Source organism: Lepidochelys kempii, chromosome 13 (assembly GCF_965140265.1).
Source record: "Lepidochelys kempii isolate rLepKem1 chromosome 13, rLepKem1.hap2, whole genome shotgun sequence".
Classification (NCBI taxonomy): Eukaryota; Metazoa; Chordata; order Testudines; family Cheloniidae; genus Lepidochelys; species Lepidochelys kempii.
The window spans coordinates 27,814,535-27,838,487 of record NC_133268.1 but is presented as its reverse complement, the minus strand read 5'-3'; the positions used below and the strand labels follow the sequence as shown (position 1 = coordinate 27,838,487).

Here is a 23,953-nt window from a genome sequence, read left to right as displayed (position 1 = left end):
TTTCAGTATTTTTGTATCAAATATGTGATCCTGTTTTCTGTGGTAAAGAATGGTAGCTGCAGGACAACAGAGATAGATTAAAATCATGAAGGTCAGGCTCGGGACGGGGGGGAATCCGGTAAGTTCACTTACCTGCAGATCTTTACAGCGTGTCTGTTTCTGTATTAAGTAAAATAACAGAACTTCAGATTCTTCACAGTACTTTTTAATGCAGACAGTTCTTCTGTTTTCCCCAAACGCAACACATTTTTCGCTTCAGATATCAAAATTGGATTTGTGGGTATATGAAACCCTATATATTCTTAGGTTCTTCAGGTGGTTTTTTTTGTAAATTCTAGTATACTGCCAATAGCGGCGTTTCATAAAATTCAAATAAGGTACTTTAAAACTGCTATAAACGAAAAATAAAATGTAAAATGCTAAGGCCCTGAGTCAACAAGCACTAAAGCAGGTCCCTAACTTCACGCACAATGAGACTATTCAATCATGTAAAGGTAAGCTTTGTGGATAAGTGTTTGCAGCATCTGGGGCTAAAATAGTATTTTTATTAAAATCTTTTCTTTTTCACTTTAAAAATTGTGGAGGTGTTACATTAATAAAAAGCTATTGTGAACTTTTTTTATATACAGGCCAAAATTTTCAAACATGAATCTAAAATTCTATTCTTAAAGTGGGATTTTCAAAAATACCTACATGACTTGTTGCGTTGACTTCAGATTGCAAACCATGGTAGAGGAGGATAGCCTGATTGAAGCATTTCCCGTTTTCTTCCCTTGTGGAAGTTCCTGAATTGAAAGGTGGTGGTGGCTGCAGAGATAGAACGACTATTTGGTTATCAACCTTGTCTTTTGAATCTGTGGTGTTATCACTGTAAGGTTGTTAATGAGGCTCTGGATTCATCTTTTTCATCATAGTGGAGAATTTAAGTGTGAAATTTTAGTAGAAAAAATTTCTCTGTAAAAACTGAAATTCTGCTAAAAAGTGGGAAAATAAAGAAACAAGAATGTACTATCCACTTTGCAACTGAAGACCTGAAAAAGGAAACAACTAGCAACATGTTAATAAGTCTGACTTTAAATTTAAAAATCTCCCTCTTTTAAAATGACTTTTCTTTCAAGCAATTGAAGCTGACATTCCAAATCTAGCTGCCTCTAATCCAGCTGCTTTTTATTTGTCTTGCCTTCCCTCTGGGAGAGCAGTAAAGAGGCCCTTGGGAATGAAAATCAGGCCCTAGGTCTACTTAGTTTGGAATGGTAACAGGATGACAGATGTATTAGAATAATGATACCGAGAAGTTGTGCTCCTGTTTAGTGTCACATAATGATAGGGTGACCAGATGTCCCAATTTTATAGGGTCAGTGCCGATTTTTGGGTCTTATTCTTATATAGGCTCCCCCACCCTTGTCCCGATTTTTCACACTTGCTGTCTGGTCACCATACATAATAAGAGCCCGGGATCAGCCAATTAAATTAAAGGCAATACATTTAAAACTAATACAAGGAAATGCTTTCTTTTAGTGCATATTAACTGATGGCATTTGCTGCGATAAAGTTTTACTGAACCAAAGAACATAGTAAAATTCAAAATAATTAGATATGAATGACAAGAAGATTTAGTTGAATTCTGTCCACCATTACATTATATAGGATAACTTTATAATGGACAGAAATCCTCCTGCTTCAGGTCTAAAGCCAAACCACAAACTGCCAAAGGTTAGGAAGAAATATATCCTGTAAGCTTGTTGGTGCATAATTAATTGTGGAGGCTGTAAAACTTTTCTCTAGTATCTGCCGCTATCTGAAATAAGATATTGATCTATGTATTGTTGGTATGGTCCTGTATGATCGTTCTTGTGTGATGGTGCATTAGAATATTTTTGCTGTTCTTTGGTTTAATTCTCTCAGTGGAGAGAGACCATCATGGTCTTGTGAATGCTCTAGTGATGAATCTTTGACTTCAGTTGATTTTTGTTGTTTTCTGTAAATGGCAAAATTCTAAATCCATTGGTAACTATCTCTTCTTGTATCAGCCCAGACCTTTTTTTAGGAGGTGGATATGGAAATCTGTCAGAGCTTTCTACATGATCCTGCTACAGTAAGCTAACAATCCTTTAAAATGACCACTGAACAAACTCGTGGTTTAGCATCTTTCTAAGCCTGTTCCCAGAGTCCTTCCATGCACAGAGCTTCTGTTGAAGTCAAGGGGAGCTCTGTATGCAGAGGGACTGAAGGATTGGGCTATTAGTAAATGCAAATATCTATTTTCTTCAGAATTTTTATTGCACAGAAGCAAAACCACTTTGGGTAATCCTGTAATAGACACACCCTCTGCCCCAATATCTGCTTCCCAAAACCAGCTGGATTTATAACCCTATTAAATATTGCAGTAATGTCTGCAGGCCCAGGTGCTGTACTAACAGTTACACGCTCACAAGTATATACTGTGCATAACAATGTCTTTATTCCACATGCTCTAATCTCCAAAGGAAATGTTAGGTTCTGTAAAAATAGGTAATACTAGGTGTACTAAGCATTTCCCAGAAAACCCATCAGGTCCCTGTCCCAAAGACCTTATCAAATACAGCCTCTTAATCTAAAAGAGTGAGAATATTTGAAGAAATTGGTGCATTGACAAGTAAACTTAAATCTGTGTTCCCTTCAGGTAGCTGTACTGATGGTTACTTTAGCATCAAACAATTTTTTGTCTTGTGTGGAAATTTGTCTGGTTAGTCTAGAGAATAAACGTTTAAACATAATGTGTGGTTACAGTTGTTTCTGCTTGAGCAATTCCACAGTAAATTAAATTGGGTATTAGGTTATGTTGTCTGCTACTGTAATTACTATCCTGGAAATAGCAACGGCTTAATTAAATATGCAGATCCCAAGGGTGGTCTGCCTCTTTCATAGCTGCCTAATGTAATAGCAATCTTCATAAAGAATAAAGATAGCTGTTATATTTTGACTTCAAACATGCTTCTTTATTTTGTGTGTGTAAAATAATGAGATGCTAGAGGGAAAAATTCAGAGGTGTCAGTTTTTTATGCACTTGTATGAAGTGATTATAGTGGATTTGGGGGGAAGAGGAGCTACTGTCATTACTTTCTGATAAAATATTTATAGTTTTGGCTTCACTGTGAATTTTTTAATACAATTATATTATCTACCATGACAACACATCACAACTTAAAATGTATATATGCAGATAGCAAGGACTGTTCCACAGGCTTTAGAAAAAGATGGCAGAACTGTTCATCAGTTTTCAGAATTAAACACAGTAGTTAAGTTCATATATAGAATAGCTGTAGATCAGAACAAAAACATCTTGAATACACACCTCAGCATAAATCCTGTGGTGATCCTAAAGCATTGATTGCAATATATAAAAAGCCTGCTACCACAACAATAGTTGTAGTAAAGACTATAATTAGTTTCCTATATTAAGTTGAATTTTCCCCCCATGTTAAACAGTATTTCCATTCCCTTCAGGTTTCTTGGGTGTGGTGTTTGCCGGATAGGGTGACCAGATGTCCCGATTTTATAGGAACAGCCCCAAATATTGGGGCTTTCTCTTATATAGGCACTTATTACCCCCCACCCCGTCCCTATTTTTCACACTTGCTATCTGGTCACCCTGTTGCTAGAGGATATTTTTTTCACAATTTCTGGTTAGCCACCCAAGACGCTGGTAGATATGAGAAATTAGGTTTTTCACTGTTGGACGTTTCATAAATTAAAATACTCCATTCTAAGACAGCTTATTCTTTTGATTTGAAGTATTGTTTTGTTCTGTGCTCAAGTGAAATAGTGCATTAAAATATGAGAAAGTTGCTTTCCTAATTTGGTGTTTTTAACTGAAGTGGCAGCTCTCTGCAGAGTTCATGAATTAGGCCAAGCAGAATGCCTGGAGGACTTTTGGAAGTGTGTGAGAACAGCTTAGAATCAATTCTGCACACATCAAGTTAAATGTGGCCTGTAAAGAGGAAACACTTTCTGACTTTGTACCGTTTTGTTTTGGATCATGTGTAAAGGAGGTCTGAAACATGGGCGCCAATTCCGTGCGTGCTCTGGGGCTGAAGCACCCACAGAAAGAAAGAAGTGAGTGCTTAGCACCCACTGGCAGCCCTGCCAATCAGCTCCTCCCCTCTCTCCCTCCCAGTGCCTTCTGCTGTGGATCAGCTGTTCAGTGGCATGCAGGAGGTGCTGGGGAAGGAGGAGGTGGAGTGGGGGCAGGAAGAGGTGGGGCAAGGGTGGGGGCTTGGTGTGGAGTGGGGGAGGGGCCTTGGGCAGAGGAGAGCAGGAAGGGGTGGAGTGGGGGCAGGGCCTGGGGCGGAGTGGGGGTTGAACATCCCCCGTGATCTGAGTAAGACGGCACCTATGGTCTGAAAGGCTCCACCCCTCCTCTCTCCCCTTCCTTCTCCATCCCAAACACAGAGAAATACACACACTTATTTTTACAGTAGAAAGTCACTGCCCAAAATTTTGTTAACTCAGTTAAGGCTGCATGGCGGTGCCTCATACCCTTCCAAAACATTGAGTGCATCTACAGTAAAAGCCTCTAAGAACCTGTCCTTAATTGAATGGGTGGAGTGTGGCCTCATATAACTTTGTGTGGCATTTAGTGGTGGTTAAAAAAATAAGCTTTTAATCATCTGAATAAAAATCACTTACTCTCCCAATCAGGTTTCACTTCTTTCTATCTGATGTCATAAACCTTAAACAAGACTTGGATTTTTTGATATAAAGAGAAAGTGGGGGAATTAAAAACAAAACAACCTCCTCCCACTTTTCAGGCCTCCTTTGTATATCACAGAAATCTTTTCAATTTTCATCTTTCGATGGTCACCTTTAGCACAGCTGTCACCTCAGAGCTAGTTTAGTCTACATATTTGGGTTCCAGTCCTGCAGTTGAATCGTTATGGTGGACCTTTGCTTAATCCGTTATGCATCTGTTTGATAGCCTTGAAGAAATACTGACCGTGTCATCATTATACACCAATTTACTTGTGGTTACAAGTGTATAAACTCATGGTGTGGTTTCTCCATTCTTTCAGAGAGTTACAAGTATGAAAATTGCCAATGGTGCAGTTTCTGAACCACGTAAAAAGTGAAAAAGAGGAGGAATTGTGGGGTATCAGGGCTAGATCCACAATGGGATTTAGGTGCCAAGTCTAAAACTTAGATCCTCAAAACCCCTGCTCAGCTCCTGCTTAATCCTGTAGGCAGCTAAATTCCCTAGGCACCTAAGTTTCCAGTGGTAAAGTCTCCTAGTCACCAAAAAATCTGCCACTGGACATGCATGTAGCTGCTTCAGTCTGGTTACCTAGCTCATGCCTGAGCTCCAGTGGGATCCTCAAACTAGGCATTGCCCCATCTGTCTCACCAGCAGAGCCCATGTATGCTCAGAGGCTGCCTAACAGATCAGGCCCCATACAAAGCAGTGCTGTCAGAAGAAGAGGTGGTGGTGCCCCCTTACAGCTTTTAGCCAGTGGTTAGAGAACTTGCCTGGGATGTGGGAGACCTGGGTTCAGTTCCTCCATCTGCCTGATGTGGAGCAGGGATTTGAACCCACATCTCCTGAGAGCGCCCTGAACACTGGGTTCTGGGATATTCTGCAGTAGGGCGCTCAGTCCTTCCTTTGTAATCGTTCCACTTAGTATAATAGTCACTGGAATGGGCCTCCCACTTCCCAGGCGGGTGCCATAATCACTGAGCTAGAGAGTCATGGTCACTCTTTCTCTGGCCCCACAAACTATTTATTCAGACAAAGTGGAGCAATTTCAACAGGAGGGACCGAGTCCTGCCCCAGAATACCCCATAGCTCAGCAGTTTGGGCTCTTTATCCCAACGTGCTCTCAGAGTTAATAGCATTAACACGACTAACTGTCCAACATGAAACACACAACATGAAACACAAAGTTTGATATATGGAGACCTCAGACAGTTTAATACCATGACAATGCATCAGGAAATTTATGCCAAAAATGAGAAATTTATTGATTGAAATACACAAAAGGAAAAGAATACAAACAAGGCAAAAATACTGAAACAAACTGAGTGATTATGCAAAATAAACATAATCAAAACCTGTGAAACCAGAATCATTTTTGGAGAGGGTGAATGTTGGTCTTTTATTCTGTCAAACAGCCTTCGTTGGTGGGGAAGAAAGGGTTAGTTCTGTTCAGTTTTTGAGTTGGGAACGCTATGTCTTTCTTCCTTTAGACAAGACAGACACAGAAGGGAGAGAAGAGGTAGAATAGTAAATGTGGGGGAAATGCAGCATTTGTTGATCTTCTCAGGATATAGGGCCGTTGGTCAGTCACAGACAGATAGTTTGGGCTGGGCAGGTCAGCTATGACCAGTGGTGAGCTGGAGCCGGTTCGCACTGGTTCGCAAGAACCAGTAGTTAAATTTAGAAGCCCTTTTAGAACCGGTTGTTCAGCGAGGGACAACTGGTTCTAAAAGGGCTTCTAAATTTAACCAGCCAAAAGTGGCGCCTAAGGCGCCGACTCCACGGGTACTCCAGCCCTGGAGCACCCAAGGGGAAAATTTGGTGGGTGCAGAGCACCCACTGGCAGCTCCCGCCCCGCCCCAGCTCGCCTCCGCCTCCTCCCATGAACACGCTGCCCCGCTCGCCTCCGCCTCCTCCCATGAATGCGCTGCCCTGCTCTGCTTCTCCAGCCCCCCCCTCCGGCTTCCTGCGAATCAGCTGTTCGCGTGGAAAGCTGGGGCAGGCTGAGAGGCAAGTGGCAGCTTCCCGCTCAGGCCCAGGGGGGTGGAGGTGAGTGGGGGTGGGGGGAACGCGCGAGGAGGGCTGCCCCGCGCTGCAACAGGTAACCGGGGGGGGTGGTGCACATAGGGGAACCGCTCCCCACCCCAGGTCACCTCCGCCACCCTCGGCCTGAGTGGGAAGCCACGGCCTGCTTCTCAGTCCTCCCCGGCTTCCTGCCGAACAGCTGATTCGTGGGAAGCCGGGAGCGGGGGCGGAGCGGGGCAGTGCGTTCAGGAGCGGAGGTGAGGTGAGCTGGGGGTGGGGAGCTGCCGGTGGGTGCTCTGCACCCGCCAAATTTTCCCCGTGGGTGCTCCAGCCCCGGAGCACCCAGGGAGTCAGCACCTAAGGCGCCACTTTTGATGTGATCAGTGGGAAGAGCGGCTGCTCCCCTGCCCCTAGGAGCCAGAGGGACCTGCTGGATGCTTCCTGGGAGCTGCCCCAGGTAAGAACCGCCAGGACTCCCCACGTCGCCCCCCGGCAGGTGCCTCTGGCTCTTAGGGGTGGGGTGGGCACCCACTACGGTGGTCCACGAGACCCTCCTACCTGGTTCTGGGGGCAGTCGGGACAGGGGAAGGGGGTGGATGCGGCAGCGGTCCTGGGGTGTGTGTGTGTCAAGGAACGTGGGGGGGGGTTGGATGGGGCAGGAGTCCCGGGGGGCGGGGGTGGGCAACGACCCCCTCATGGGGTGAGGACGGAACCCGTTGTTAAGATTTTGGCAGCTCATCACTGGCTATGACAGCTGTTTCTCTGGACCCTATTTTGCCTTTCTAATTAGGGACATTATCTGTTTGGTTTGGCTATGTCCCCCTCCATCATTGGTAGTACTTAGGCCTATCAGAGCTGGATGGGCCATTTCATCTTGTGCAGTTGATTTCAGGATCAGGTGAAAAGCCAACAGAGGGAGATAGGAGAGGAGGAAGACAGTGGGGGACAGAAAGGGACACAAGAGACAGGAAGACTCAACAGGAGCTCATATGTACCTCCTTGGTTGTCTTAAGCAGCTCCCTGTTCAGCATGCTGGCTTTTGTGGATCCCTTTATTAGGTGCCTATCTCTTCCATGCGTTGTATGGGGAGCCTGGGCTGAGTATTCCACTAGGCAGCAGGATGTGTAAAGTTAAGTGTTGCAACACTGAGTCTGAGTCTCCTTTGTGGGGGTCTAGCCTCTAAAGCCACAATATGCTGTAAAGATTGAATGAAGTAATTTTGGCTCTCTTACATTCCCAAGCCACTACTCCACTCTATGCATCTGACAGATCAGATTTGAAATGTTATGGAGTCTCACTCTGTGGTATGACAAGTGGAGGATAGCTTGAGTTGTTTATGGTCAGTGGTAGTTCATAGACCCGTAGCTGCAGAAAGGGGGCTGCGGATTAGTAGTCCCTATTAGAAATGGAGAAGAGGAACTGATACATCAGTGGATAGGTAGTGGACAGTCACTGATGAAGCAGAAAAGACCAGTTAAAACTGTTTAGTCCATTCCCTTACTGATGTAGGATTGTCCCTTACTGCACACTTTTCTGTATTTTATCTAATCTAGTTTTACGTCTCCCAAATGAAAGGACTTCTATTACTTCCCTTGGGAAGCTCCACCACAGGTCTGTAGACCTTAAGGTCAGGAAACTTTTCTGATATTCAGTCTGCTTTCTTATTACTCATGGTTATACCCTAATTTTACTAGTCTTAACAAGTCGTCTCCTTTCTTGGTGTTTCTATCCTTTAAATATATGTACGACGTTACAGTGACATGACTTAGAGGCCACAATTGCTTGGCTTTGTTGCCATAATCATTTGCTGTCTATCACTTCTAAGTCAGGAAGTCCTGTTTACAATACACAGGCTTCCGAGTGGATTCAGGACACAGGCTAGTGGATTTGATTGCAGGGTAGAACTCTAGTGTGTCTGGGAATTAGACTTGAGTTTTGTCTGCCGCTGAGTCTGGCCTATTAAAGCAGCCTGCAAACATCCTGGGAATGTACATTGTTCAAGGGCAAACAATCTCACTTGTATCTTGATGGTTATTTTATATGCTGTAGATCAAAAGTAAAAAGATCTAGATATAGATTAGAGTTAATAAGGATATTTTAATTCCATCTGAGTTTTGGTTCAGTACCTAACATAAATACTGGTTGGGCATGTCTGTTTGGAAGACGTAATGTTCTCATGTGAAAGATCTGGTGGGGATATTCTTGTGTAGCACAGAATGTTCTCTTCACTTGTATTCACAGTCTGACTTCTGTGCCTTAGTTTATCTGTGAAAGCAAAGCCATGAAAAAGCAGAGCTGATTAGTGCAAAAAAAGAAAAATCCTGAATGCGAAATGCATCGTATTGTAGGGGGATAAATGAATTAATAGAGCTCACAGGAGAAAATGAATGTGAAATGACCCAAATTAGCCTTTCAGAGTCTCATAATCTCTCCAATTTAATAAAAGATTCCAGTTGTAAATGGTATGAATTCTAAATTGGATTAAAGCATAGTTGTGGAAATGTAGCTGCTATTAAATGACCTCTAAATAAACTACAGTAAGGTGCATTCCTCTGTATTAGAGACATTTCAGTGTCTTGTTTGACCTTTTTAGTACACTTTTTTTAATGCCAGGTGCAGTGATATTTAATCAGTTGTATGTCTCTTTTCACTTCAAAAAAGTGCTTTGCATCTAGATGTTAATTGACTGGGTAAATATTACCCTAAATTGTCCAAGTGTTGAAAAGTGTGGTACATGTGTATATGAGTAAGACAGCACATATTTGCTCTTACATTCCTATTTGTGTTCCTTCCCCCCTCAACATCATTGAAACATAGAAGTCTTTTCTACCATTTTCTCATAGCGTAATCCTGCAGCAGGCAAAATGGAAGGGACTATGGAAAACTTGAGTAGTGAGATTTTTAAATCAAGGTCATGACCACTACTGGGTATAAGGACATTCTTGTTGTTAGAAAAAATGTCAGGGGATAACATGGGAAAGTAGGGCTAATGCTGGGGCATGGACTGGCCCGGATCAGGACACTACAGATTGACCGGAGAACCAGGGTTGGAGAGAACTTAAGAGTCAACTAAAGCTTACCTGAGACATAGCACAGAGCTTTTCATATGCAGGAGCAGGAGCCTGACTTATTAAACCAGAGATTTACCACCAAACAACAAAAAGCCGAGGGAAATTACAAAACAAAAAAATCTCTAATGGTTTAAGATTAGTAAGTGCAATTAGAGTGAAATACGTTGAACAGACACTCCTGTGGTGGGAAGGGTGGGCAAGAGAAGAAAATAGAAATAAATGGAATGGAAATAGAAAGATATGGTTACAAAATTCTGGTTAGTACCCTGACATCTAGTTCATCCACACACACAATGAAAAACACATTCTCAGTGTTTAGTGCCCACATAGCCTGAGTTCTGCCCTTGTAACAAAATACTCCCAGTAAGTACAAAGTCTAAACGAAGCTTATGTATTTATCCCATAGCTTTCATTAAGAACTGTACATAAACTATAATACCGTACTTCTGTTTATACAACAGCTGTAAGAAGTCTGGCCTTGCAGTCTACATATTCCACAAAATCAACAGTTCTGAACTTCCCACCTTTGTTTCTCGGATTTCTTTCTAGTGCTATCACTACTGAATACAAGCACATCCAAATAGCAGGCTTTTCCTTCTGAGCAAGATAATATCAGTCCCAAATTAAATTGTATTTAGTTTGTTTATTATAATCTCTAATATTTGTTTAATGTATTGCACATAATTTTATGATATGGCATAAAGCAGTCACCAATAGCATCCAGCATGATACTGCAGAACAAATACTTTTATTACTTGAAAGCCCAGTCAAACTCCCATTCATATCAAAGGAAAGACTACTGCTATTGTCAATGGAATTTGGATTGGTCCTAAAATAGGGACACCTGTCAAGTGGGGGAGCAGGTCACAGAAATATTTGTTTAGCAGTGTGTGCATGAATTGTGCAAAGCTGGACTCAAAATGGGCAATGTGACCTCTGTTTGATTTTCATACTGGCTGTTTAGATTGTTTCAATGGATGTGATCAATGGTACTTTTGATTTGTGCTTGGCAGCTTTAATTGTAACTGTACCTAGTTTTCTGTTTTGTAATGTGTTGCAGAGTAATGATAATATAACCCGAGGGTTACAAGACTAAAGGATTGTGTAGTGTGCAACCACCCAGAAGCCTTGTCTTGATGGGCTAAAAAGGTGTGTGTTTTCAACTGAACACAATTGGATAACTCTCCCTTTACCCATCAAGACAGGACCCAACAGTACATATGAGGCCCCTGTAAATTTACAGTCAGCTTCTAGGAGATCAGCCCTGTCACCTGTGTTGCAGCCACTCCTTCATCATGTTGCTTGAAATTGTCAGTATTCTAGAAAAGGTGACAAGGGAGTGTAGTCTCTCTCTCTTCAGGAAAGCTATAACTTTGGGGTAGGGGAGGGGGAATCTCCCCCACAATTCAGTTCCAGCACTACAGTGAGGAAAGGCAAATTCTGAAATAGCATTTTTAGGGGATGGGTTTTAGAACTGGATTTTGGAAATTCTCTCTGTTTTTTCTTCACTTCTAGTGAACATGTGTAACTGACAAGTTCGCTGTTACAAACTGGCCCTCGACCGGATATTGTGTGTGTGTGTATATGTCTGAGACTTCTCAATTATTCATTTCCTACACCTTTCCCCAGTAAACTTCTTTTGATCCGACTTTCACAGAGGCTAGAGACTTGAACGAAAAGGACATGCATGGAGTGAAATGCAACACAGGTCTGAATTCAAATGTTAAGCTGTATCTTGGAGCAAAGAACTGCAGTCATCGGGTTAGAGTCTGAGTAGATATCCAAGTTGATTCTATGTCTTAAGCAGATAAATGTTCTTATTAAGTTACCAAGTCTATTGTATATTGAAGAACTGGATTATTGATCTCTTTGGCAGAGGTAGCTGGAAATAACATTTAGGGTAATTAATTGTTTCATCCAAACAATGACTCTTTCAGAGAGGTTGTGTTGTATCTGTCAGCCGAAGCACAGGTTGGTTGGTTGGAAATAGCTAGAAAAGGACCTGGATGGAGGGAGATGTAATGCTTGGTCATGGAGGGGCAAAGGCATTTGTTTCTAATGTAGATTTTTTTTGTAATGTATATTTAAGGGGATAGGTATAGTAGGAATATGCCTATGCCTATGTGGTTGTGCCCAATATTTTACTGTGTGTGTTCCTTTTTTCTTCGTATGATGATACCCAACCGATCTGTCCTTTGGTAGGCCCTTTTCACACTACAGCCTGTAATCAAATTTGTAACTACTTACAGGCACTTTATATCCACACTACAGTTGGTCATAAGTTTTTTTTATTGTAATGATTTTCAACAAAAAAAGTCCTTTGCAAAACCAGAATTTTCTATGGGAAAAACTTTAGTTTTGCGTGCACACATAATTAGTTTTGAGCAGGGAATCAAAATGATGGTTTCCCAGTTGCCTGCTTGGAAGGTCTCTCATGACAAAAGCTTTACAGGTGGCTGCCATCACTGAATGCCTGATTCTCTGCCTCCCTGATGCTCAGCTTAGCTCCCCGGGTGCATGGGCACTCTGCCTGTCCTGCCGTTGGGCTGCAAGGCTCTTGTCAATGTCTCTTTCTCAGAAAAATTAAAAATTCCATGTTGGTTCACCTGAAACAGAGCTTTCCTAAAATCCCTTTCTGGGAAAATGTCGCGCTTTTTGCCATTTTGTCTCAGTTTGGGATTACATTTTTTTTTTTAAAGAACACGTAATTTTTAACAGGGATTTTCCAGCCAGCTCTAATCCACGTACATCATGAATGATTGATCCAGAGCAGCTAGCTGAGTTTCACTTTTGCCAGTGATCTAATCGGGTGGTGGTATCTTCCTGTAACTGGTTGTGCGCACATGTGCACAAGCACTGGGAGTGAGGAGTTGAGTGCTTAGTGTTAACTGAAAACGCTGATCTGGTTTGTGTATCCATTTTGACTGGTTCTCCTTCCTCCCAGCTCTCTGTACAACAGTACATTCCAGACTCCTCAGACCCATGTGTTGGTGTCACTCTGTGGATTTCGTGCAAAGGCATTGTGGGATAGCTCATCTGCCCTTACTTTCATTGACAGCACTTTGTGATCTAGAAACAAACACTTACAGCAGGAAAGCTGCTGTGCAGGCTCAAACTGGACAGGGTTACAGATAAGGAGACAGCACCTCTATTGGTTACAAAAATCATGTTTAGAAGGTTCTGTGCGGGTGGGTCCTTACACCAGGGGAGATGTCAAGAGTGTTTATACAAGATGAGCTTTCCTTGACCGCTGCTCTTATTCAAACAGGAGCGGGACCAGGACGTGACGTACAGTGGAACCTCAGTTACGAACACCTCGGGAATGGAGGTTGTTCGTAACTCTGAAATGTTTGTAACTTTGAACAAAATGTTATGGTTGTTCTTTCAAAAGTTTACAACTGAACATGGACTTAATACAACTTTGAAACTTTACTATGCAGAGAAAAATGCTGCCTTCCCTTTATTTTTTTTAGTAGTTTACATTTAACACAGTACTCTACTGTATTTGCCCTTTTTTGTGTCTGCTACTACCTGATCGCATGCTTCCCGTTTCAAATGAGAGGTGTAGTTGACTGGTCAATTTGTAACCTTGGTGTTTGTAACTCTGTACAGAATACTTTCTCCCAGTCACTCCTGCTTATCTGCAGCTGCTGCCTGAGCCTGCGGCATAGTTAAAACCATGTTTGGCAGTTACTGTACCATGGACTGCTGTGTGTTCCATGGGAAAAGATGGAGGAAGATGTTACTTTTAAAGCTTATGTTTTGAGACATGGTATTTGCTATAAAACACAGTACTCTGTAGCACAGAGGTGCGCAAACTATGGCCCACGGGCCACATCCAGCCTGTGGGACCGTCCTGCCCAGCCCCTGAGCTCCCAGTCGGGGAGGCTAGCCCCTGGCCCCTCCCCTGCTATCTCCCTCCCCCACAGCCTGAGCACACCGCGCTGCCAGGGGGCATGGCTGGTTCTGGCATGGTAAGGGGGTGGGGAGTGGGGGGTCCCAGGGTGGCAGTCAGGGAACAGGGAGCAGGGGGTGGTTGGATGGGTCAGGGGTTCTGCGGGGGGACAGTCAGGGAGCAGGGGGGGTTGGATGGGTCGGGGGTTCTGTGGGGGGCAGTCGGGGGACAGGAATGGGGGGGTTGGATAGGCGTGGGAGTCCCAGGAGGCCTGTCGGGGGTGTGGATAGGGGTTGGGGCAGTCAGGGGACAGGGAGAAGGGGGGGTTGGATAGGGCGTGGGGTCCCGGGGGACAGTTAGGGGTGGGAGTCCCAGGAGGGGGCGGTCAGGGACAAGGAGCGGGGTGGGGGTTGGATGAGTCAGGGACTCTGAGGGGGGCAGTCGAGGGGTGGGAAGTGGGAGGGGGTAGATGGGGGCAGGGGCCAGGCTGTTTGGGGAGGCACATTCTTCCCTACCCGGACCTCCGTATAGTTTTGCAACCCCGATGTGGCCCTCGGGCCAAAAAGTTTGCCTACCCCTGCTGTAGCATCATCCATGCTGAGCATCTAGACTACCAATGTTGTAATTGCTGGTTTATAGTCTGTATTTGACATGAAGTGGACATCAGAGGCTTGGCTACCATGACATTTGTTTAGGCAGGAACAACAACAGTAACAAATTTCAATTAAACTAGAAAGACGAGCAGATGAGCAATAGAATGAATTAAACATTGTTCTGTTTTGTGAATGGAATTTTGTACACATTTGAATGGCTATTTTGGACACAAATAACATACATCCTATTTTGGTTTTGTTTCGTCTAGCTGCTCTTCAAGCCCTAAAACGCAAGAAGAGGTACGAGAAGCAGCTTTCACAGATAGATGGCACGTTATCAACAATTGAATTCCAGAGGGAAGCCCTTGAAAATGCCAACACCAATACTGAAGTGCTCAAGAATATGGGCTTGGCTGCTAAAGCTATGAAAGCTGCTCATGACAACATGTAAGAAATTTCATATTGTATCCTTGAATGAATGTCCACTCTATCAAAATCAAACGAAAAATGATAGAAAGAGAATAATGAACCGGGTCCCACGCAATCTGCTAAAATGCTCTGCGTCATCTTGGCATGAAATAACTGATTTTTGCAGAGGTTACAGACAAAGTAGTAAATTATTTTTAAAAAGTTAAAAATATAATACTGGATGCATTCGCTTATTGATGGAGCTACAAAAGACTGGGATTTTTCAACCCAGAAACATTTTGTGTGGTATGAGGCCATTAATAGCGCGCACACAATTTTTGTCTAGCTAAAGGATAGTGTCAATAATAGTCTGAAGTGGTTTCAGTGATGTACCGGTCACAGATCCATCTAATGCCTGAACACTTCTTAAAAGGGGTGTGTAGTCTGTTCCTTTTTTCCTCTACTCAGTATAATTTGCAGACAAAAATGACTTTGAGATGGAGTTATGGTTGAGAGTACATATTAGTAACTAAGGGTAAATTACATTACAGAGATGTTGTAATTAACACAAAGCCAATATTAGCAAACCCAGGAAACTCTCAACTAAGGTTAAATTTAAAAGAAATCCAAACCTGTTCAGATATAGGAATGTAAATAGTCTTTACTCAGCCATATAGTGACCTCATGTGATTAGGGCATTTTATTGTTTGTGGTCCTAGATTAAATTAAACTGATTTTTAAAGACATGAAATTGTTGAAGAGTGCCTCAGATTTCTCTTCTCTCCTTTACCCCCTACAATCTCCTGCATGCATACCCTCCATTTCCCCCCTCTCTTGAGTAACTCTGGTGCAACAGGGTAACTTTGTAAAATTTTTCGCTGTTTTTCACAACAGAAAAGCTTTCAGTTAGAAAAGGCTGGTGCGTAAAATATTCTCCAGAGAAACGTATGAAGAATTGTACTCTTTCAAAATGACCTGCATCCCCCATTTTTTGCAATGACAATGAGGCCAGGTGCTGAGCTCAGTTAATATGCCCTCTTTCCAAATGCCACCACATTCCATTGCTCTCAATGGGAGTGAAGGTAAACTGACCTCAGGAAAGATGATAGCCCTCTATGCTGTCAGGAGGCGGAGAAGAACACCGAGGAGTAGGTGAATAGATGCAATGGCTATTTTTGCTAAGAGCCATCTGTTGCTTCAGTTCCATTGAGAACAATGAGGAAAAGTGGCTATTTTGGAAGAGGGCAGTTCTTTGTGGAATTCTCTGAAGTGTATTGAGTTCCTGCCCCTGAATAAACTTGAATATGGAGAATGGGGGTGTGTGTGGAGAATGACAATTCTAAAAAACGAGAAAACCCTTTAAATGTAATCCATGCACAAGATTTCAGTGAGTTAAGTATATAGAAAGTTGTAAAAGTCTGCATTATTTCATTATGGTCGTTGGGGACATAAGTATGACAAAACAGGTGCCAGGTTTCTTAAAGGACCCATTTTTAATTTAATTAAAACTAATTAATGAATTTGTTTCTAAATTTTTAGAAGTCATTCTATGCTCGGAGACTAAGGAGTAGAATTTTGGGGAGGACATCTTATATTTTTCATACATAAGAGGTTGAATCCCAGTTTCAAGTGCAAAACTCAGCTCGCCCTTAACTGTGGACTTGACGCTGCTGCTGCTGATAATTTTTTGTCCTGTGAAGGCACTTTTTTCTTCCAGCCTTGACTAAAGCAATTAGATCTGAGTTACACTAAGAATTAGAGTTCAAAACAAACTGATAACTGGCTCTTGATGGCTTAAAGGATTGATAATAGGGTAACGGAGCCTTTCACCCTGACAAGTTAAAGCTGACCTAGATCTGTAGTAGTAACCAAAAGTAGTTGCCAGCCAATGGGCTGCTTGGCTACCTATGTGAAAGGATTTTGTGGGATCAGTCCATCTTGCCATGTGTTTATATCTTTTCTGAGGGCAAATGGAAGCTTTTGTCCTCCAGGGCTCTGTCCATCTTTCAGCACTAAATTTCTGCCAAAGAGAAAAATTGAAGAACAGCAAACCGGTGATTTCTAGAATCATTAGGGAGGTAATCTGCTGGGAATGAGCACCTCCTCCTGCCCAATCCACACAGTAGAAATGACGTGTGCTTTAGAGGAAGCTTCATACCTTTCTGCAATGGGTAAAAATGCCAAGATGTTGGCAGGGAGTAGGGACTGGAGATTGCTCAGGGTGGAGCAGTTGAGGGAGGAAGAGCTGCAGTGGCTGGAGATGTGAGGTCATGCACAGCTGAAAGCCATCACAGTGTGGAATTAGCATTGCCACAGAATTAGCAAATGTAGTCAGTGGGCAGTGCAAACCAGGCTAATGACCTAACATCATGTACTCTTCTCTTTACAGGGATATCGATAAAGTAGACGAATTGATGCAGGACATTGCAGAACAGCAGGAGCTGGCAGATGAAATTTCAACAGCTATTTCAAAGCCTGTAGGATTTGGGGAAGACTTTGATGAGGTAAAACAGCTCAAGAGTTGCACTGTTTTAAATTAAAACCCATCTCTTAGTGATCTGAGTTCTGCATGCATTCAGACAAGAATGTAAGTTCTAGAATGTAAAATTTCTCCTAGCAAGTGGTCTCTTCCACCTCTGGAAAATTGGGCGCATGGCAGCTACAAAACTTGGATGGGACTTCAACCCCCAACGTTTTGGAGGCTTTTGGATCAGATAATTCTGTGCCCAACAGAAAGTGAAGCCATAAATTCAGATCGGGGTTGAGACTCAGACCTGCCCTCACAGTTGGAGGATCATGTGCTGGAGGGTCATTTAGGCCATCCCCTGTAATAATATACCTAGCTGAGTCTGTCTGTGTTTGTGTTACTTAGTGGCAAGTGTGATCTGAATCCTTCTTTTTCCCTTTACAATACTAGGATGAACTGATGGCAGAATTGGAGGAACTAGAACAGGAAGAATTAGACAAAAACCTGCTGGAGATCAGTGGTCCCGAGACAGTACCACTGCCAAACGTGCCCTCAATAGCAATACCATCAAAGCCAGGTAATTGTCTGCCTTTGCCAAAGTCAGCTTGGTTCATTAACATGTGCATTCATCAAATCAGCAGCTCTTAATAAGGATTTGAATTTTGAATTTTCTGGCTACAAGCAGCTTGTAGAGTTAATATGGGATTCATGAATTACATGATGTGTTATTCTCAAGGAATCCATCTCCTTTCATTAGAGCTATGAAAATTAATAGCTGTAACAGGAGCAGTTAGCATGTATTCCTGCACTTCCAGTTTATCCTATAATATGTTAAACAAGGTTCAAGGCAGAATGGAGATGTAGGAGGAGGAAATGGAAGCTGGGAGTCTTGTACTAATGGCAGCTAATTTAATGGGAAGCAATCCTGACAAGACCAAACACAGAGGTAAAATCAAGGGAGACTTGAGTGAGAAATAGTTCTTGGAATTTAGTCTTCCAAGTTGGTCTCAGGGCTCTGATTGAACCATGTTTGCAGGTCCTTGAGTCTGCCTCTCATCCCTGTACTGGGATGCTGTGGTTTTACATAGCTGGCCCTCTGTTTTCATAGCACCTGGTCTTGGGGGAATACTGCTGACTCCTGATTACCCAAGGTGCATGGGGTCCCTACCTTAGGGGTGGCACTCAAATCAGATGACACCAAACTGAGTCTTGTGCAAAACCTTGGAGCAAAAGCCTCTGGGGAGGCAAATTACAAGGACAAATCCTGGTTGGTGCAGGTGTATTACTAGTACATAGAGAAGCTCCACACTAACCTGATTCTGCTGTGGTGAGGTTCTTTGTTGGTTCTGCCATTGGGTCCAGCCCTCCATGGTTCTTGTCTATGAAGCGACCACTGTTGAATGGTGATGTGATGCATTTCTTGTTTATCAGGTGATTTTTTTTTTTTTTTAAACCTGGGATTTGTGGCAAGCTGCATTTGGATGGCAATTAGGAGTCCATTAGAAGTACCAAAATAGCATTTTAAAATTTGTTTTATTTAACTAATAAAAACATCTTAATTATGCTGTATACATAAAAAAAAAAAGTTAATACTTTTTTTGCATTTAAAACTGACCTATTAAACAAAGGAAGTATTTACTGTAGTTAGTGAATTGATGGATTGTTTCTGGTCACCATGCGCCAGATTTTTCAAAGATATTTAAGTGCCTAGCAGTATTTCTGAAATTATCTAAGCAGGCTAAGTGGCTAACTCCCATTGAAATCAAGTCCCTTTGAAAATCTGGCCCTGTGTCCTTCTGATTTAGATCTTTTAATTCTAAAAATTTGAAGTTAGGAATTGTAGGAAATGGATAACAGAAGCAAAGTGACACAAGGAGAAATCTATGGCCAGCATTGTTAAGGACAATAAGGAGTTTTAACAATATGTTATAACAGGAAGAATCTTGACAATGGCATTGGTTTATTAGTAGATTGAAATAGTAGAATTAGCAATAATAATGCAGAAAAGGCAGAAGTGTTCAATAAATATTTCTGTTCTGTGTTTGGGTGAAAAAACATGTAGTCCCATCATATAGTGATAACGCTCTTTCCATTCCACTAATATCTCTGGAGAATGTTAAACAGAAGCTATTAAAGTTAATACTTTTAAATCAACAGGTCCAGTCAACGTGCATCAAGGTGTTTTAAAAGAGTTGGCTGAGGAGCTTGCTGGAGAGTTAATGTTGATTTTCAGTTAGTCTCAGGGTACTGGAGAAGTTTCAGAAGACTAGAAGAAAATTAATGTGCTAATTTTAAAAAAGAGTAAACAGGATGACCCGGGTAATTCTAGGTCTGATATAGGTCCCAGGCAAGATAATGGAGTGGCTGATATGGGAATCAGTTAATAAAGAATTAAAGGAGGGTAATGTAATTAATGCCAATCAACATGGGTATATGGAAAATAGATCCTGTCAAATTAACTTGACAGCTTTTTAAATGAGATTATAAATTTAGTTGATAAAGTTGATTTCTGAAAGGCATTTGGCTTGGTGCCACACAACATTTTGATTAAAAAAAACTAGAATGATATAAAATGAACATGTCGCATGTTAAATGGATTAAAAACTGGCTAACTGATAAGTCTCAACATGTAGTTGTAAACGGGGAATGTTCATCAAGTGGGTGTGTTTCTAGTGGAGTCCTGCAGGGATCAGTCCTTGGCCCTATACTATTTAACATTTTTTTTATCAGTTACCTGGGAAAAAACATAAAATCATCACTGATAAAGTTTGCAGATGATACTAAAATTGGGAGAGTGGTAAAAATTGAGGCAGACAGGTCACTAATACAGAGTGATCTGGATCACTTGGCTAACTGGGCGCAATCAAACAATATGTGTTTTAATACAGTTAAATATAAATGTATACATCCCAAAACAAAGAGTGTAGGCCATACTTACAGAATGGGGAACTCTATCCTGGGAAGCAGTGACTCTGAAAAAGACTGGAGGGGATCATGGTGGATTATCAGCTGAACATGAGCTTCCAATGGGACACTGTGGCCAAAAGAGGTAATGTGATCTAGGGATGCATAAAGACTGGAATCTCAAATAGAAGTAGAGAGGTTATTTGACCTGTATATTTGGCACTGGTGCGACTGCTGCTTGAATATTGTGTCTAGTTCTGCTTCCCGCAATTCAGGAAAGATGTTGTTGTCTCAGAGAAGAGCCACAAGAATGATTAAAGGATTAGAAAACATTCCATATGGTGATAGACTCAAAGAACTCAACCTATTTAGTTTAACAGAGAGAAGGTTAAGGGTAACTTGATTACTGTCTACAAGTACCTATATATAGAGAACAAATATTTAATAATGGGATCTTCAGTCTAGGAGAGAAAGTTATGATACGATCCAGTGACTGGAAGTTGAAGGTAGGACAAATTCAGGCTGGAAATAAGGCATAAATTTTTGACTGCGAGGATAATTAACCATTGGAACAATTTACCAAGGGTCGTGGTGGATTTTCCATCACTGATAATTTTTAAATCAAAAAAATTTTTTTTATAAAAGATCTGCTCTAGGAATTATTTTAGGGAAGCTCTCTGGCCTGTGTTATTCTGGAGGTCAGACTAGGTGATCACAATGGTCCCTTCTGGCTTTAGAATCTATAAATCCTCTTCCCACCTGGTGGTGGTTCATAGATTGAAAGAGGAAAATAAGCTTTTCTTCTTTTTCAGCTCAGTTAGCTTCTCCACTTTGAATGAACTAGCCCAAATGAAAAAAATATTTTCTCTGCACCTTCTTGCTAACCTGAAACCAAAAGTAATTAAGGCAAAAGCTTTTCTGCACAACAGAAACTAAAAGTACTGACATCTGATAAATTTAAATACCAGCATTTGCTCCATTATCAAAACTGAAAATACAGATAGTTAATGCAATGTAAGACATTGTGCCATATTTATAAAGCTTCAGTTGATCTTAAAAGTTAGTTTCCCCCAGTTCTGTATATAATAAAAAAAGCATCCGTAATTCATTAAAATTTGAGTGCTGACTGATGTAGCATTTTTCATTTAAATTATTTTAATAGATTATAATAAATGTAAGGCTCAGCATATTTTGTCATAATTTCACATTTAATGTTTACAGGCTTATTTTAAAAAGAAAATATTTAAATACAAAAATTCAATTTGATATTTTTAAAAATCAGTTTTTATTTATCCTGATTTCTACTCTTCCATGCCTGTTGAATTTGGGGGGCCCTGACAAAGAAGAGAAACCTTCAAACAGACTCCTCCCCTTTCAAGGGTTGTACTTCAGGAATTTCCCATTTGTGCCAGCTTTGTATTACAAATTGTGCGTGGGCGCGCACACACACACACCCCCTCCCACCCCCCCATACTGTAAGCTACTGTCTGGATTCATTACAGGGAGAGAATGGATATCTTTAAAATTAAAAATAATTCTCTATCTTGCTGCATTAGGAATTTCTTTGGGGAAAGTGTAGTATTTGGAAATTTTTAAGGTGAGACTTAGTGTTCTACATCTTCAAAGCACTGTACAGTTTTAACTAACCTTCCCAATATTTCTGTAAGGTAACTATTGCCTTCATTTTCAGAGAGGGAAACTGAGAGACAGAGGTGAAAACAGCACAGGAAATCTGAGAGATCCTAGGCCAGGACTTGGTATTTCCTGGCTCCCAACTCATCTGTTCTTCCAGCTAGTGCTGCGCTCAAATCAGTCTAAGACCAATAGCCCCAAATCCATAGTGGTTGGTTTAAGCATGCTGAGCAACAAGAAAGCAAAAGGTATTGGCATCCATTGCCAAATGGCTACTGCTTAGCTAAATAAACTCTACATGGCTCCAAAGGAGTTCCTAAAATAAACAGGTCTACACCTTCCCATGCTTTGAGATTTGGTGACTGTGACAAATATGGGCAATGCTTGTGTATCACTCTGATTAAAATGCACATTTTCATTCTTCTCACAAACCATTTTCTTTTCTCTTTTTGAAATACGGCCTCAGGAAGTTTAACCCTGGCTGGCTTTTAAAATGGCACATAAGTCTTGTAACTGAAAACCTCATGTGGCATATTTGCTCTTCTATGGGACCTAGTGCCTTGTGCAGTCCAGAGTCGCATGTCCAGGTGAAGCAGGACATTATGGGGTTACATCAAGGTATCTGCTCCTCACTCTTCACACTCTCTTTATGCTACAGCCAAGAAGAAAGAAGAGGAGGATGATGATGACATGAAAGAGTTGGAAGCTTGGGCTGGAAACATGTAACTACAGCAGCAACGGCTTGGAAAAACAAAACAGACTTTGGCCACCTGTTCTAGGTGCACGTGAAGTGTGATGGGGACAAAACATTCAGCAAAATGTCTTTTATCTCTTTAATCTTAACCCAAAGCAGTGGGCACTGCATCGCTGTACTCTGCATAGCATGGTCTGCGCAAAGAAAACAAAGGGGGTCGGGGAAATTTGCCTGCAGTTGATGTTGAATTTCTGTAAAATAAAATGTATTTGCAAAATCCAACGTTCAGCTTCTGGACTATGCTAATGCCACTGCTGGATCTTCATCTTCTAGAGTTTTGGGGTGTATTGAATCTAAATGACCTGAAATGCAGCCTGTAATTTTAAGTCAGTTGAAAGTGTGTCTGGAAGTCTTGTAAGGCATTTAAAAAGGAAAAGTCATAAGCCACCATCGGCTTCTCATGTTTAGGTATAAGAATGCGTTAGGTTTTTAGTTCTTTGCACTCTGTATTTATTTCCTTTGACTGTGTGATCACCTTCTATCACTGCACTGACCTAGTCACTGTTCCCATTTTTAATTAGTGAAACTGATTTGAAATTGATAAACACTACCTTGGAAGTAAGGGAGATTTTACACTTAAAATCCAGCTGTACATTTTTTCTATGTAGCAGTGCAGTGTTCATTGCTATTTGTGGTAACTGATAACCCATTCAGATACATGCATACATCTATTTTAATTAAGAAACTATGGTTTGCACTGTATTAAATATCTTGATTAATTTTCATTCTCGGCTAGTGTCGTCAATTATCTAATTTTATTAGATTTAAAGACATTTAATTTACATTAAATTTGGTTTCTGCTCTTGCCTGATAGAGGAATAAACAGACTCTTTGGCATCAGTTTATCTTTGAGTCCATAATTGTAGCTATGGCAGAATTGTGACAGATACAGAGTCAGGTCATTTATCATACAAACTCCAATCTTAGCTGAGCAAAATGGTTGGGCGTGTTTCTGTAACTCAGTTACTCTTGACTGTTTTAGTGTAATGATATGCTGGAACAACAGATTGAGACCCCAGTCAGAGGGCCCTAGGAGCTGCTGTATTCTAGGTAGAATCAACTGATTTAAAGGCTGAACACACAGTTTTGGCTTTGTTTCTCTGCCTACCATGCTGTAAATTATCATAAGAATTTGACATTCATGATTTGTTGCATATTCTGTGCTCGTAAGAAGATCTTGTATTTTACAGCACTAATATTTCTATTAGGATTTATGCTTTGACCACTAAATGCAGTGAGACTTCTTGCTGGAAATTTGCACGCCTACCTGAAGGTAAGTAGTTACCTTAACATCAGTATTGTTACCTCCGTTTCTGACAACCACGTCCAGAAACGCTGAATGGAAAGAAGGCAAAGAGGCACAGGTGGCAGAACCGCTAACTGCTCCCAAGGTTGTGGAGGGTGGAGCTGAGTCACTAATATGTGCCTATCTGTACCGTCACCCTGTTTCTTCAGACAAGAAGAGAATGAAACTC

General features: G+C 41.6%; 1 protein-coding gene across 2 annotated transcripts in view; it reads left to right on the top strand.

Moving 5' to 3' along the window:
• The window catches only part of CHMP4B (charged multivesicular body protein 4B), a 34,331-nt gene extending 11,128 nt beyond the window's left edge, over nucleotides 1–23,203 (top strand). Inside the window, exons 2-5 of one of the 2 annotated variants that reach the window (XM_073309896.1) lie at nucleotides 14,583–14,760; nucleotides 17,111–17,225; nucleotides 17,639–17,765; nucleotides 22,383–23,203. In XM_073309896.1, the coding sequence (XP_073165997.1) occupies nucleotides 14,583–14,760; nucleotides 17,111–17,225; nucleotides 17,639–17,765; nucleotides 22,383–22,450 (488 nt within the window). In that variant the 3' untranslated portion in view covers nucleotides 22,451–23,203. The other variant, XM_073309897.1, reaches the window with a different exon arrangement.
• Nucleotides 23,204–23,953: the final 750 nt, after the last annotated feature.